General features: G+C 56.2%; 5 protein-coding genes across 5 annotated transcripts; 2 read left to right on the top strand and 3 right to left on the bottom strand.

The window, feature by feature from the left end:
* WHR41_01343 (uncharacterized protein) lies at positions 1-696 on the bottom strand (the record flags this gene model as incomplete). The annotated part of the gene is made up of 1 exon (XM_069369949.1): positions 1-696. One exon carries the CDS (start codon positions 694-696, stop codon positions 1-3), a length of 696 nt encoding a protein of 231 aa, XP_069233349.1.
* A 1,230-nt stretch (positions 697-1,926) lies between these two features.
* WHR41_01342 (uncharacterized protein) lies at positions 1,927-6,399 on the top strand (the record flags this gene model as incomplete). The annotated part of the gene is made up of 1 exon (XM_069369948.1): positions 1,927-6,399. One exon carries the CDS (start codon positions 1,927-1,929, stop codon positions 6,397-6,399), a length of 4,473 nt encoding a protein of 1,490 aa, XP_069233165.1.
* A 198-nt stretch (positions 6,400-6,597) lies between these two features.
* On the bottom strand, positions 6,598-8,415 carry WHR41_01341 (uncharacterized protein; the record flags this gene model as incomplete). Its single annotated transcript, XM_069369947.1, has 1 exon — positions 6,598-8,415. The coding sequence occupies one exon, from the start codon at positions 8,413-8,415 to the stop codon at positions 6,598-6,600; it is 1,818 nt and encodes a 605-aa protein (XP_069233168.1).
* Positions 8,416-8,808: 393 nt separating this feature from the next.
* WHR41_01340 (uncharacterized protein) lies at positions 8,809-10,891 on the bottom strand. The gene is made up of 4 exons (XM_069369946.1): positions 9,665-10,891; positions 9,376-9,604; positions 9,139-9,322; positions 8,809-9,079 (listed from the first exon to the last, which is right to left on the bottom strand). Exons 1-4 carry the CDS (start codon positions 10,379-10,381, stop codon positions 8,968-8,970), a joined length of 1,242 nt encoding a protein of 413 aa, XP_069233350.1. The 5' UTR covers positions 10,382-10,891; the 3' UTR covers positions 8,809-8,967.
* Positions 10,892-12,186: 1,295 nt separating this feature from the next.
* On the top strand, positions 12,187-12,714 carry WHR41_01339 (uncharacterized protein; the record flags this gene model as incomplete). Its single annotated transcript, XM_069369945.1, has 1 exon — positions 12,187-12,714. One exon carries the CDS (start codon positions 12,187-12,189, stop codon positions 12,712-12,714), a length of 528 nt encoding a protein of 175 aa, XP_069233005.1.
* Between the last annotated feature and the right edge of the window lie 25 nt (positions 12,715-12,739).

Raw genomic sequence — 12,739 nt, 5'->3', positions numbered from 1 at the left:
TCACCCTCCACCGGCCTTGATCGCTTCATCCCTCTCCACCACACTCTCCTTGAACCTAAGCAAGAAAATCGTTTTCCCAGGCCACAACTCATCGCCCTCGCCGGCCCAATGCGCGCTAACACCCTCCGTCCCAAACCCTGCCGCATCGCACATCCCCTCGATGATCCCCGCCACGAACGCCGCGCAGTTCAGCTGGCTCATCTCCTTCGGGATGCTGATGAACGTGTTCACGACCGGCTCGTTGTCGACGATCATGTACTCGTTGCGCTTGCTCGTGCTCTGCTCCAAGGCGTCCGCGGCCCGGTTGAACAGGCTGCGCCACAGCGTGCCGTGAACGAACTGCAGCATATCCAGGAGCCGCGTGGGTCGCTGTGCGCGCCGCACTTCTTGCCGGTAGAGGAGAAGGTCGAGCATCTTGATGCCGATGGGATAGCCGGCGCGGTTGAGGCGGGTCTCGAGCTCGGAGACGGAGGGCGAGCGCGATTGGTGGTAGCTGATCAGGCTGTTGAAGAGGTAGGCGAAGCTGGCGAGGGAGATTTCGGAGGTCTTGGTGCGGTTCAGGTTGCGGTCGTAGATCGTTTTGCGGTTCGAGGGGTACTTGAGGGAGGGCACGTGGGGCTTCTTGGGAGGGAGAGGGGTGATGGTCAGGTCGGTGAGGGCCTGCGAGGTCGACGCTGCATCGGCCATGCTGGGCATTGCGGCGGCGGTGCAGAGGGATGGCAGACGAGATCTTACGAGTCTGCGGATGAAGCCACAGTTTATGGCTGGCTTAGGCACGCGCGACGTAGGAGCTACAGCTGCTCGTTTGTCCGAGATTGAGCCGACGATCACGTGTTTTGGCAAGATCCGACGAGATGGGATGACCAGCCGGTTGATGAATAATCGCTGTCGTTAGCCTTCACTATGTCAGCAGCACCAACAGACCACATGTGGGTCAAACTTCACCTCCATATCATCTCCTCTCAGATGGCTCCTATTTCGTGCAACGAACTTCATCTTCACACTGTTGCCGCGCCATGGCTCACCCTGCCGCAACGGGCCCAGACCCTGCCCAGATTCAGCCTCCAATCCCCGCGTCATGCTTTCTTCTACCCGACGCTTGGGTGAAGTCTGGGGTCTGCCGTGCGGATCTGGCGAGGGTGGCTGTGTGCTGAGCGTGTGGTGGAAGCCGCGCGGTCCATTGGTGCGTTACGCATGGCGCCGAGTCTCAATCTCGAAGCAAGAGTAAGAGTAGGTTCGCCTTCCTGTTGTTGCCTCTCCTTACTGTTATGTTATCTGTGACGGGCTCGTTGAATCCCTCTCTTCGGCCGGCACGCGACAGACCTCGCTTGGGTACCGAAGTCGGCTTTTGACGTGGAGCGCATTGCGATCCTAGGACACGTGGGTACAAGAGATTACAAGAGACGCAAGGCAGACAAGCATGAGGGGTTCATGACACGGCTGTAAGGACGACAACAGAGAGCAATGGCAGGGTCCCGCTCGCAATCTCCGGTGGACGATGGTGTGCGAAGGAGGCACTCTTCGGTAGGGCGAGACTCGCGCGGTCGCGACAACGCAACCCTCAGTGGTACCAATCCTGCTGGCATGGAGACACAGAACGAGGCTACCACTCAATCTTCTGGGAGCGATGTACCAGGCGACAGATCAGCGAGTACCGACAGAGGGCCCTCGACATTGCGATTTTCCGAGGATTTAGAGAGGAGACGGCAAAGCAAGAGGCGAAAGAGTGATGAAGATGACAATCAGCAAAGGACAGACATAACTACTGGCGACAGCGGTGTCGGTAATACGGCATTACGGATAGATACAGCAAAAGCATCTGGATCGATCAACCAAGGATCACCGGATAACAGTCGTTCGCCTTCGCCCAATGGAAGGAACATGAGATCAGAGTCTCCCATGAGCCCGCGAGGTAGGAATCGCGGCATGTCGCTCCGGTCGTCGCTCTTTACCAAGCAAATGGGCCAGAGGCAACAAGACGTGGACGACTCAATTATCGAGATGGGAGAGGTTGGCTCAGCGAATATGCAAACTCAAGAAAAGGGTCAGAGCACGAAAGGCAAGGATCAGACTTCGGTTACAGTATCACCCCTCGTTGGCAGCTCATCGCTCTCTCCCGACGCATCTCGTCAAGATTCTCTCAAACTGGACATGATTGCAAGAGTTGCACGGCCTACCAAACAGAGACGATTACGGGCCCGCATGGCTGGGATTCTCCAAGTCGAAAGGATAGAAAGTATCTTAGAGCAGGCCCGCAGATTTATTCTGCGCATACACGACATTCCTCCTTCGAAAGATGGACGCCACATCTCCCTCGACCCATCGCGAAAGAAACGGCTTGTAGATGACCGGACCGAAAAGCCGTTCATCAACAACACCATTCGGTCATCCAAGTACAACGCCTGGAATTTCCTCCCGCGACAACTTTTTGCTCAGTTCTCGAAGCTCGCCAACTTCTATTTCCTCTGCGTCAGTATCCTTCAGATGATTCCCGGACTGAGTACGACGGGTACGTACACGACAATCGTCCCGCTCTTGTTTTTCGTCTCGTTGTCAATGGCGAAAGAAGGCCTCGAAGACTTCCGACGCTACAAACTCGACAAGGAGGAGAACAATCGATATGCCAGTGTATTGCAAGCTTATGATACCGACGACACACCCAAATCGAAGGAAGCCAAACTGGAAGCTGGTGCAGCTGGATCTGAACCTCTGCACTGGGCGCCCGTCAAATGGCACAACCTCCGGGTTGGCGATGTCGTTAAGCTGAGTCGCGACGAAGCGGTGCCTGCTGACTTGGTTTTGCTGCATTCCAACGGCCCAAATGACATTGCCTGCATCGAGACTATGGCCCTGGACGGTGAAACTAATCTCAAGAACAAGCAGCCTTCACCTTCAACCAGTAAAGCCTGCAGCACACCGGAGGATATTACAAGGTGCAAAGCCCATTTCGTCGTCGAGGACCCTAACCTTGATCTTTACAATTTCGAAGGCAAGGTGACAGTCGATGGTAAAACCTCTCCTCTCACGAACAACGAAATCGTCTACCGTGGCAGCGTCCTTCGAAACACGCCCGATGCAATCGGTATGATCATCTACAGCGGCGAAGAGTGTAAGATCCGGATGAACGCCAACAAGAACCCACGCATCAAGGCGCCGACTCTGCAGTCCATGGTCAACAAGATCGTCATCATGATGGTCGTCTTCGTGGTCGTGCTCTCCCTCGGCTGCTCAGGCGCGTACGAGCTGTGGAACAAATACGAAGACGACGCCTGGTACTTGCGAGACGCCACGGTGCCCTTCGGGCCCATCTTCACCAGTTTCGTCATCATGTTCAACACCCTGATTCCTCTGTCCCTCTACGTCAGTTTGGAAATCGTCAAGGTCGCACAAATGCTTCTGCTCAACGATGTTGACATGTACGACGAAGAAAGCAACACGCCGTTTGATGCTAAGACTTCCACCATCAACGAAGAGCTCGGCCAAGTGAGCTATATATTCAGCGACAAGACCGGCACGTTGACGGAGAACGTCATGCGGTTTCGCAAGATGAGTGTCGCGGGTACAGCGTGGACTCACGATGTGGATCTTCAAGGCCAGACAAATGGCAACGGAGACAAACCGGCTCGCAAGCGAAAGAGCATCGCCCAGGATAAGGGGAAGAAGCCTATTCGTACTTTGAGGATGTCGATGGGCTCCCGGAAGCAATCTTATGCGCCGCTTGAAGACGCTGCACATGACATTGAGCCTGCCGACACTCAACTGCCGCATACAGTACCATCTGCGGGACAGTCTGAAATGAACACCATGGAGATGCTGCGCTACATCCAAAGGCGACCACACACCATGTTTGCAAAGAAGGCCAAAATGCTCATCCTATCCATCGCCCTGTGCCACACTTGCCTACCAGAGCGCTCCGACTCCGGCGAAGTAACATTCCAAGCATCCTCGCCAGACGAGCTCGCTCTTGTTCGAGCAGCCCAAGAACTTGGCTACCTCGCCTACGAGCGCAACGGCGCCCAGCTCACCCTCAAGACCTTCCCCAACGGCCTCGCCGCCGAGCCCGTCCTTGAAGACTACACCATCGTGGACGTGATCGAGTTCTCCAGCAAGCGCAAGCGCATGTCCGTCATCGTGCGCTTCCCGGACAACCGCGTCTGCGTGCTGTGCAAGGGCGCCGACTCCGTCATCATGGAGCGGCTGCGGCTCGCCGCGCTGGCGAGCCAGAAGGTCATCGAGATCGAGAAGCGCGCGAGCGAGCGCAAGAGCGTCGAGGCGCACCAGGCGATGGCGCGCAAGAGCGAGCAGGTCGAGCGCTCGGGCAGTATTGCCGGTTTGACCAGGAGGAGCTCTTCTGTGAGCCATGGCAGGTTGTCTTTTGGGAGGAAGTCGTCGGTCAGGCAAGAGGTTGATAGCTGGCTGAGGGAGCGGGAGCACGATGTTGATGTCGAGGTGGCTTCTGCGAATTCCCCTTATTATACCCCTAGGCCGTCGGCACAGTTCAGCGCGCGATCATCGTTTGCGGATGTAGAGCACCGCGGTTCCATCCAGGCACAACGGGGGGACGAGGAGCTTGTTGAGGAAAGTCTCGTCGCTAATGAGCCCGCGACCATCGAACGGTGCTTCCAGCATGTGAACGACTTCGCAACCGAAGGACTCCGCACACTTCTCTATGGCCATCGGTTTCTGGATGAGGTTGAGTACCAAGATTGGAAGAAAATCTACCACGCCGCCACTACTTCGCTTGTCAACCGGTCAGATCTCATCGAGAAAGCCGGCGAGCTAATTGAGCAACAGCTCGAGCTCGGAGGTGCTACTGCCATCGAAGACAAATTGCAAAGAGGCGTGCCGGAAACCATCGAGCGGCTGCGCAGGGCCGAGATCAAGATGTGGATGCTGACCGGAGACAAGCGTGAGACTGCCATCAACATCGGACATTCTTGCCGCTTGATCAAGGACTACTCGTCTGTGACGGTGCTCGATCACGAAGCTGGAAATGTCGACCACGCCGTCACCGCTGCCGTGTCTAAAATTCAAACCGGATCGGTCGCGCACTCGGTCGTCGTAGTTGACGGACAGACATTGAGCACGATCACAGCCTGCGATGCGTCGAACACTCTATTCTTAGAGCTCGCCATTCTCGCAGACTCCGTCATCTGTTGCCGTGCTTCACCGTCACAGAAAGCAAGCCTCGTACACTCCATTCGCAAACGCGTCGGTGGTAGCGTGACGCTGGCCATCGGAGACGGAGCGAACGACATTGCCATGATCCAGGAAGCGCACGTAGGCATCGGCATCACCGGCAAGGAGGGCTTGCAAGCCGCTCGCGTCTCCGACTACAGCATCGCACAATTTCGCTTCCTTGTCAAGCTACTGCTCGTCCATGGCCGGTGGAACTATGTCCGCACGTGCAAATACACCGTCGGCACCTTCTGGAAGGAAATGCTCTTCTACCTCACACAGGCCCTCTACCAGCGCTGGGCCGGATACACAGGAACATCTCTCTACGAATCCTGGAGTCTGAGTATGTTCAACACCCTCTTCACCTCCCTCCCCGTCATCTTCCTCGGCATCTTCGAAAAAGACCTCTCGCCCGCAACCCTTATCGCCGCCCCGGAGCTCTACACCAAAGGCCAGCGCGGCGCGGGCTTCAACTTCACCGTCTTCGCCGCCTGGATGCTCATGGCCATCTGCGAGGCCATGGTCGTCTACTTCACCATGTTCGGCCTGTTCGGGCACGTGGCCTTCACGCGCGACAACAGCCTCTTCGCCATGGGCGACTTGACGTTCACCGTCTGCGTTGTCGTCATCGTGCTCAAGCTGCAGGTCCTCGAGATGCACAACCACAGCGTCACCACGGTGATCGCCTGCGTGCTGTCCATCGGCGGCTGGTTCTTGTGGAATATTATCCTGTCGCAGACCTATACTGACAACGTCATCTACTTCGTGCGCGACGGGTTTCTGGAGAAGTTTGGGCGCAACGTCCTCTGGTGGCTGGTTGTCGTCCTGTCCGTCTCGTCCGTCTTGCTGTTCGAGATTGTCGTGCGCGCTGTGAAAACCGCGTGGAAGCCGACGGACGTCGAGGTCTTCCAGGCGCTCGAGAAGGACGCAGATGTTAAGCGACGCTTTGAGGAGTCCAGTGCGACGTGGCTGCAGGAGGGCTGGAAGCGGGATGGGGACGTGGAGGTCCAGGACGCCGCGGAGCAGAAGAAGAGAGAGGAGGAAGTTGGCGAGCTGCTTGCTCAGCCGCGAGTGATGAGCTCTGGAAAGGATGGGGTTGAGCAGCGGGAGCAGGCTGTCGTCGGCGAGGAACACAGTACGCCGCGGCAGAGCGCTGAGGTGCAGGATATGCTGAGTCGGGGGTTTGGGGTTGTGAGGAGGGAGACGATGGACAAGGCTTGATGCTGTGAGTGGGCTGCATGTTTTCCCTTGAGTTAAGGCTTTTTGCTTTGTTTTTGCAATTGGATCGGCCCATTTTCGAGGACTGCGCATTTGCATTGGGGCATGACATGATGATTTGATGTAAATATATATACCCATACCTTTTCGACATCAGATCATCACGGTTCACTCGTGTGGACCTTCTCGTCAACCGATCTCTTAGTCCCAGTAAACCTCCTGCTGGTCCTCAGGGAACTCCCTGACCTGCTCAAGCCCCTCATACCTCCACCTCGAAACATACGCGTCGAACGCTCCCTCCCCAAACCTCCCATTACTCGTCGCATACGCCCCCACAACAACGCCAGAATAATACGGAATCAAATAATTCCCCCTCGCATATCCATACACCTTCATCTCCGACTCCTCCTCACAGCCCCCCAGCCCCGCCGAAAAAGCATAATGCGTCGTATTCACCGCCTCAACCATCAACCTCACTTTCTCCCCCTGCAGCGCTTCCGGCAGCGCCCACGCCTCGTCGACGTACTTGAACCGCTCCGGCAGCCGGTACGTCGTCGTGCTGATGCCCCGGAACCTGATATGCGGCGCCAACTCATCCGAGCCGTTCGCCTTGAGCATCGCCACGCTGAGGTCGAAATGCTGCGCCTGGCCCTGCAGCGCCGTAACGCCGACTTCGTTGCCCTCGCGCGTCAGGAGCCCGGCCCACTCGACGTCGACGCCGAAGCGGAAGCGCGAGTGCTCCTGGCGGCGCGCGAGGAACGTCTGCGGCTGGCCGCGGGTCGAGTCGCCGTCGAAGCTGGTGAGGTTGAGGACGGAGGAGGTGAGTCTGAGGCTGTTTTCGTGGCCGGCGGGGGAGATGGCGTAGCTCGATTGTTTGGGGAGGCGCCAGTGGAAGAGGTGGGCGGGGAGCTGGGAGCCGGGTTCGAAGTTGATGGTGTCGTTTGCGCCGTTGAGGGGGCCGGAGCCTTCTGAGGGGACGGTGGACGGGGATGGGGGAAGGGGTAGGGTGAAGGCGCCGGTCATGAGGCCGGAGACGTTTTGGAAGGTGGGCCATGAGTTTTCGGGCCATTGGACGGGCGTTAGGACGGCTTCGCGGCCCATGGGGAAGATTGAATTGTAAGGGTCGAAGTTGTAGGAGTAGCCGGCGCGGACTGACAAGGCGATCGCCCAGTATTGGCCGTGCTGGTCTTGGAAGATGTCGGAGTGGCCGACGGCTTGGAAATAGGAGTCGCTGAGGTAGCTGCTCAAGACTGGGTTGTTGGGATCTCCTTCGTACGGGCCATACAAGTCGCGGGAGCGAGCGAAGATTGATCGATGGCGTTCGCGGGTGCCGCCTTCAGCTGTCAACAGGTAGTACCAGCCGTCTTTCTTGTACATGTGTGGTGCTTCGGGCGAAGGCAAGCCAGTTCCGTTCCAAATGTCAATCAGCGGACCAAGGACCTCGCCAGTTTCGAAGGCAAGAGGTGCTTGGAGGATGGCTTTGCCATCGATCGATCCAGTGATGTACGTTTGACCATCATCGTCCCAGAAAGGTGAAGGATCGATCCCCGGGAAGTCGAAATGCACCGGATCTGACCATTTCGAAGACTGGTACGGATCTTCGGTCGTCATGATGAAGTTGTCCCATCGCGTATAGTTGTCGTTGTAAAGTGCCTGGTTGGCGAGGGTGGTGAAGATGTAGAACTTTCCATCGCGAAAGCGCAGAGTCGGTGCATAGATACCACTGGTGGCACCTCGAGGTAGGAAAGCTAGTGCCGGCACCTGGTCTGGTCGGCTGAGAGCGTTCGAGATCAACTTCCAATTGATCAAGTCACGGCTCGCGTAGACAGGCAAACCGGGGAAGGTGAGGAAGCTAGAGAACGTGCAGAAGAATGTGTTGTCGAGCTCCGACACGAAAACGCAGGTTGGGTCAGGGTGGAAGCCGGTGAGAATTGGATTGTGGAACGTTGAAACGTTCTGGCCAAAGCTGCTGAGTGGAAAGACAGCGGCCAAAACCGTGAGCAATGTCTGTACCTTCATGATCGGATGGATCATCCACTCAGGTGAGAACGAGGTGCGACGTCGAAACTATAAGTCTACCATGCGGGATCTGGTCTGAATCCATTCGACCGCCTTCAATTTCATCATTTCTCAATTGAGCAGTGCATTAATCTGCGGAGACGCCCAGGCTGGATCGCCGTGCCGCATCGTCATGATCAATCAGCAACGGTGTTGGAGTTGTGGGGTAGAGCGAACAAAGTTGAGGTTGTGCGGGGATGGTATGTTGCTGGGTTGATAAAATTCAGGCTAAAGCGAGCAGGTGTATTGAGAGTCCGAGATCTGTGGATCGTTGATCGCCTGCGGAAAATACCTGTAGTATTGAGAACACCGATGGTGCAATGGATGAAACAACCACGAACTATTTGGATTGAATGTCAAAGATGAGCAATCGAGTACCAGACTCTGTTATTTGTCTATCTTTGCTACTGTATCTGGGGAATAAAATGGTTCTGCCGTTTTGGCTTTTCGTCCGTCACATTTTTGCTCAAGTAATGCGTGCACGGCGTCTGTGTTCTTCTCAAATGTCACAATTTAACCCTGGAGGAGGCTGACGAGGGAAGTGTAGGCCTCCTTGGGCTGGAAGCTCTGGTCGAACAGGACGGGGCTGGAATCGGCCCTCCACGACTGGGAGTCGGAGACACCCCTGCGGAAATAAGTCAGCGATTCGTTCTCTTTTATTCGGGAGCTTTGAAAATGACATACCACTCAGTGATACCAACGCAGTTGTCGAGGTCAAGGCAGGCCTGGACAACGGTCTTGTAGTCCTCGGCAGAAGCGCCAGCGATGTCGAGCTCGGTGATGGCAACCTCAGGGGCAACGGCGGCGAGAGCCTTCAGGGCATCGGGGGTGCCGCTGGCGTCAGACAAGTGAGACTGGGAGCCAATGCCTGTGATGTTGTCAGCAAAAGTACAAATGTGTGTGTTTGACGTGTAATGCTACCATCGATGGGAACGCCAGCCGCGATCCACTCCTTGACCTTGGAGGCCAGACCGGTAAGCTTGGGGTAGGAGGCGGAGTCAAGGTTGTAGTCGTTGATGTAGAGCTTCGCGTCCGGAGCGGCCTTCTTGGCGGCGTTGAAAGCAATGCTGACGAAGTCCTCTCCAAGGACGCGGGAGAAGACAGAGTCGCGGAGGGTGCCGTCCTCAGCGAAGATCTCGTTGACGACGTCCTGTACAATTTGTTAGTGACTTGATCATAATGTGACGGCGAGGTAGACCGGTCCACTTACCCAAGCGAAGCACTTGCCCTTGAAGTGGCCAGCGACCTCAGTGACGTGGTTCTCGATGACCTCAGTGAGCTCGGTCTTGTCGGTAATACCCTCAACCCAAGAGGGGAGCTGAGAGTGCCAGACGAGAGTGTGGCAGCGGAGCATCTTGCCGTTCTCGGAAGCGAAGTCCGCGGTCTGATCAGCCGTGTCGAAGGTGAACTGGCCCTTAGTGGCCTCAGTAGCATCCCACTTCATGCTGTTCTCCGGGGTGATCTGGCCGAAGTCTTTCTTGATGATATCGGAGGTCTGAGACGAGCTCAGAGTGCCCGGGTCGGCACAGGTACCGAAGTACTCCTTGCCTTTGGCGACGAACAGAGCATTCAGGCCGTTGTCGTCGGTGGATTCGCCGGTCTTGCCAGAGCCGGACGCCTGGGAGCTAGTGCCAGTGGCAGCAGCGCGGACCGGAGCGACTCCAGTACCGGCAGCACCAGTACCAATAGGCGCAACACCCGTGCCGGTGGGCGCGGCGACACCAGTGCCGGACGGGAAGGGAGGAGAGACCATGGGAGCGGCCGCGCCAGTAGAACCAGAAGCACCACCAGAGGGCCCAGCAGGGGGGGCCTGGCCCCAGCCGCCATTGCTACCCCAGGAACCCCATTGCCATTGCGGCTGGGCAACAGGAGCAGCAGCAGCGCAGCCGGCGACTGCGGCGGTCAGAGCGAAGAGATCGGAACGCATATTGATGAGATTTGAAGGAACGGAATGAGCGAATGAATGAACGTATCGGCAGAGAACCAATGAAACAAGGCGATACCAGTCGCTTGCACAAGAGAAGAAAGCTTGATGGAGAGAACAAGCAATGCTAAGAGCGAGAAGAAGCCCTCTTGTACCCTACCTGCCCTCGCTGGGGCCGATGCTTAGTGAAACGCGTGGGCGATCATCTTCGCCAATTCGCGGTGGGAAGCCGAAGGAGTACGGCGATGGCAGGCATCGTGACAGCAAAGATCCATCAGGCCAGACGCGCGCTCGGACGCATTGAGCGAGTGTAGCGGCGTGAAGTTGATGAACGGGCGGGGAGGCGGTTTGCCCCAACTGTCAGGCTGAAACGGGTCGCTTAAAAATGGCGACATTAAGGGCATGGCAAGCATGTCCAGTCAGAACGAACGTCTCATGGCCACAAGCTTCTAGTGCTTAGCTTCAGAGCAAAGGCAAGATTTGGGATCGCTTGAAACGCTGGTCGTGCAGGCTGGCTGGTTGGAGGTCGAAAGTTGGGTTGTGCGCGAGCTGTCGGGCGGGCCTCGGGCCACTGCATCTGGACGCTGGCCCGACCTTGCGTTGACTGCGGCCGCCAGGGTATGGATGCATAACTGACTAAACTGTCATTCTTTGGATGTTTTCGCATTCAAGTACACGTCATGGCATGGTAGTATCACTACTGTACTCTCACAACGTTGAGCGCCCGCACATCAGGCGATGTCGTAGGAACATGCCAAGATACGTACCGAGGCTCATCCCCTGGTGAGTACTGTACCGGATTTAGCCTTGGGCACTTTCGTATAGTGGCCCTCTGCCTTTGACCGGACATACACCGATCTTTATCCTACTATACAAGCATAATTCCGTTCCGCGCGTCGCAGATTGAACCTGACATGCAACCGTCCGAGGCCTCGGGCCAGACGCCTCCGGCCAAGCGGCTTCAGGTCCCACGAGCATGCGAGAGATGCAAGAAGCTGCGGCGAGGATGCAGCGAATACAGGCCTTGTCAGCGCTGTATCGACGCCAATATGGGCCACTTGTGTCAATTAGGGACGTCGGACAAGCTCGGCGCTACGGTCACGGCACCGGATCTCGAGATTAGAAGCGTCGTGGCCATTCATCAACGCCTGACGCACCTCTTGTCCACTCGAGTCATTGACTATTGCACGCAAAGATTCTTCGAACGTCTGTATCCGACCATCCCCATCTTGACTGTCGACTACGTGGCCAGGTTGCGTTCTGCGAGCTCTTCTCCCGAAAACGGACTGGAAGCGCTATGTATCCTCGTAGGAATGTGTTGCCAGGTCCTTCTACAGACAGAGGAACCTGAAGACCTATTCTATCAAGGCATCATTCCAGAAAAGAATAATGCCTTCGGCCGCGTATTGCTGGACACCGCAGTCTCTGCCTGGCAATGTTTGTCCCGCCAGCCGCTCGTGAGCTTCGAGCTATGTCTTTTCACTTTCTTTCTCTACGCCTGCGAAGCAAGGCTGTCGCATCACAGTCGAGCATTTCGATTCCTGCGAGAAAGCACGACCATGCTTATACTTTACCAATGCAGGGAAGGGGACGACACAGAGCGGCTGGTCTCAAATCGCCTGTTCTGGATACTTCTCATTTCTGAGAGGTCACACGCAATACGCTACAAGCGCCCAACTACCTTACAGATTACAAATGACACACCAAGCTTCGACCTGCATGACCCAACTTTGCTCGGCTTCAGGAGCCTTGCCGCCCTTTTCCGCCCACTGGACACATCCTTCATTGCACTATTAAACCAAGAAGCCATGCCTTTCGGGCCATCACCAGAACACATCAGCCACGTCGAAACTCAAATCAATTCAGCTTTGAGCCAGGATCTGGACCTCCAGGACACACAAAAAGCCAATCTCAGAGTCACCCAGCTATGGCTACGCGTGGTAATTTGGAAATTGCGACTGCGTCTCGGCCACCTCGTGGAAGAATCATACCAACACAGCGTCACCTTCCGCTATCCAATCGACATAGCCAAAGAGCTCATGCTGTCCACTCGTGACCTGCCTGCTTCGAGTTTCAAGGTCCATGGAGTCGGGATGACGGAGAAATTGTTTGACATAGCCTCGGCTCTCGTCGACGTCCTGGCGCGCATACCCATCACAACCACGAGTAAGAACGGAGTCGTCGTCGGTTCATTACCGGTCAATGACCTCTCATACCTGCGAGCTCTGATTCAAAAGTCGCCGAGCGGAGACACGATCTACGACGATCTTCTTGAAAGACACATCCAGCAGACGATACCGAGCTTGGCTACACGGCCGCCGATGACGATGCAATGAAAGTTTCTAATATTGAACAAGAATT

Source organism: Cladosporium halotolerans (assembly GCF_011745625.1).
Source record: "Cladosporium halotolerans strain TM138-S3 chromosome Unknown Sca3, whole genome shotgun sequence".
Taxonomy (NCBI): Eukaryota; Fungi; Ascomycota; class Dothideomycetes; order Cladosporiales; family Cladosporiaceae; genus Cladosporium; species Cladosporium halotolerans.
The sequence above is the reverse complement of the archived record's forward strand: the minus strand, read 5'-3'. Positions and strand labels throughout refer to the sequence as shown.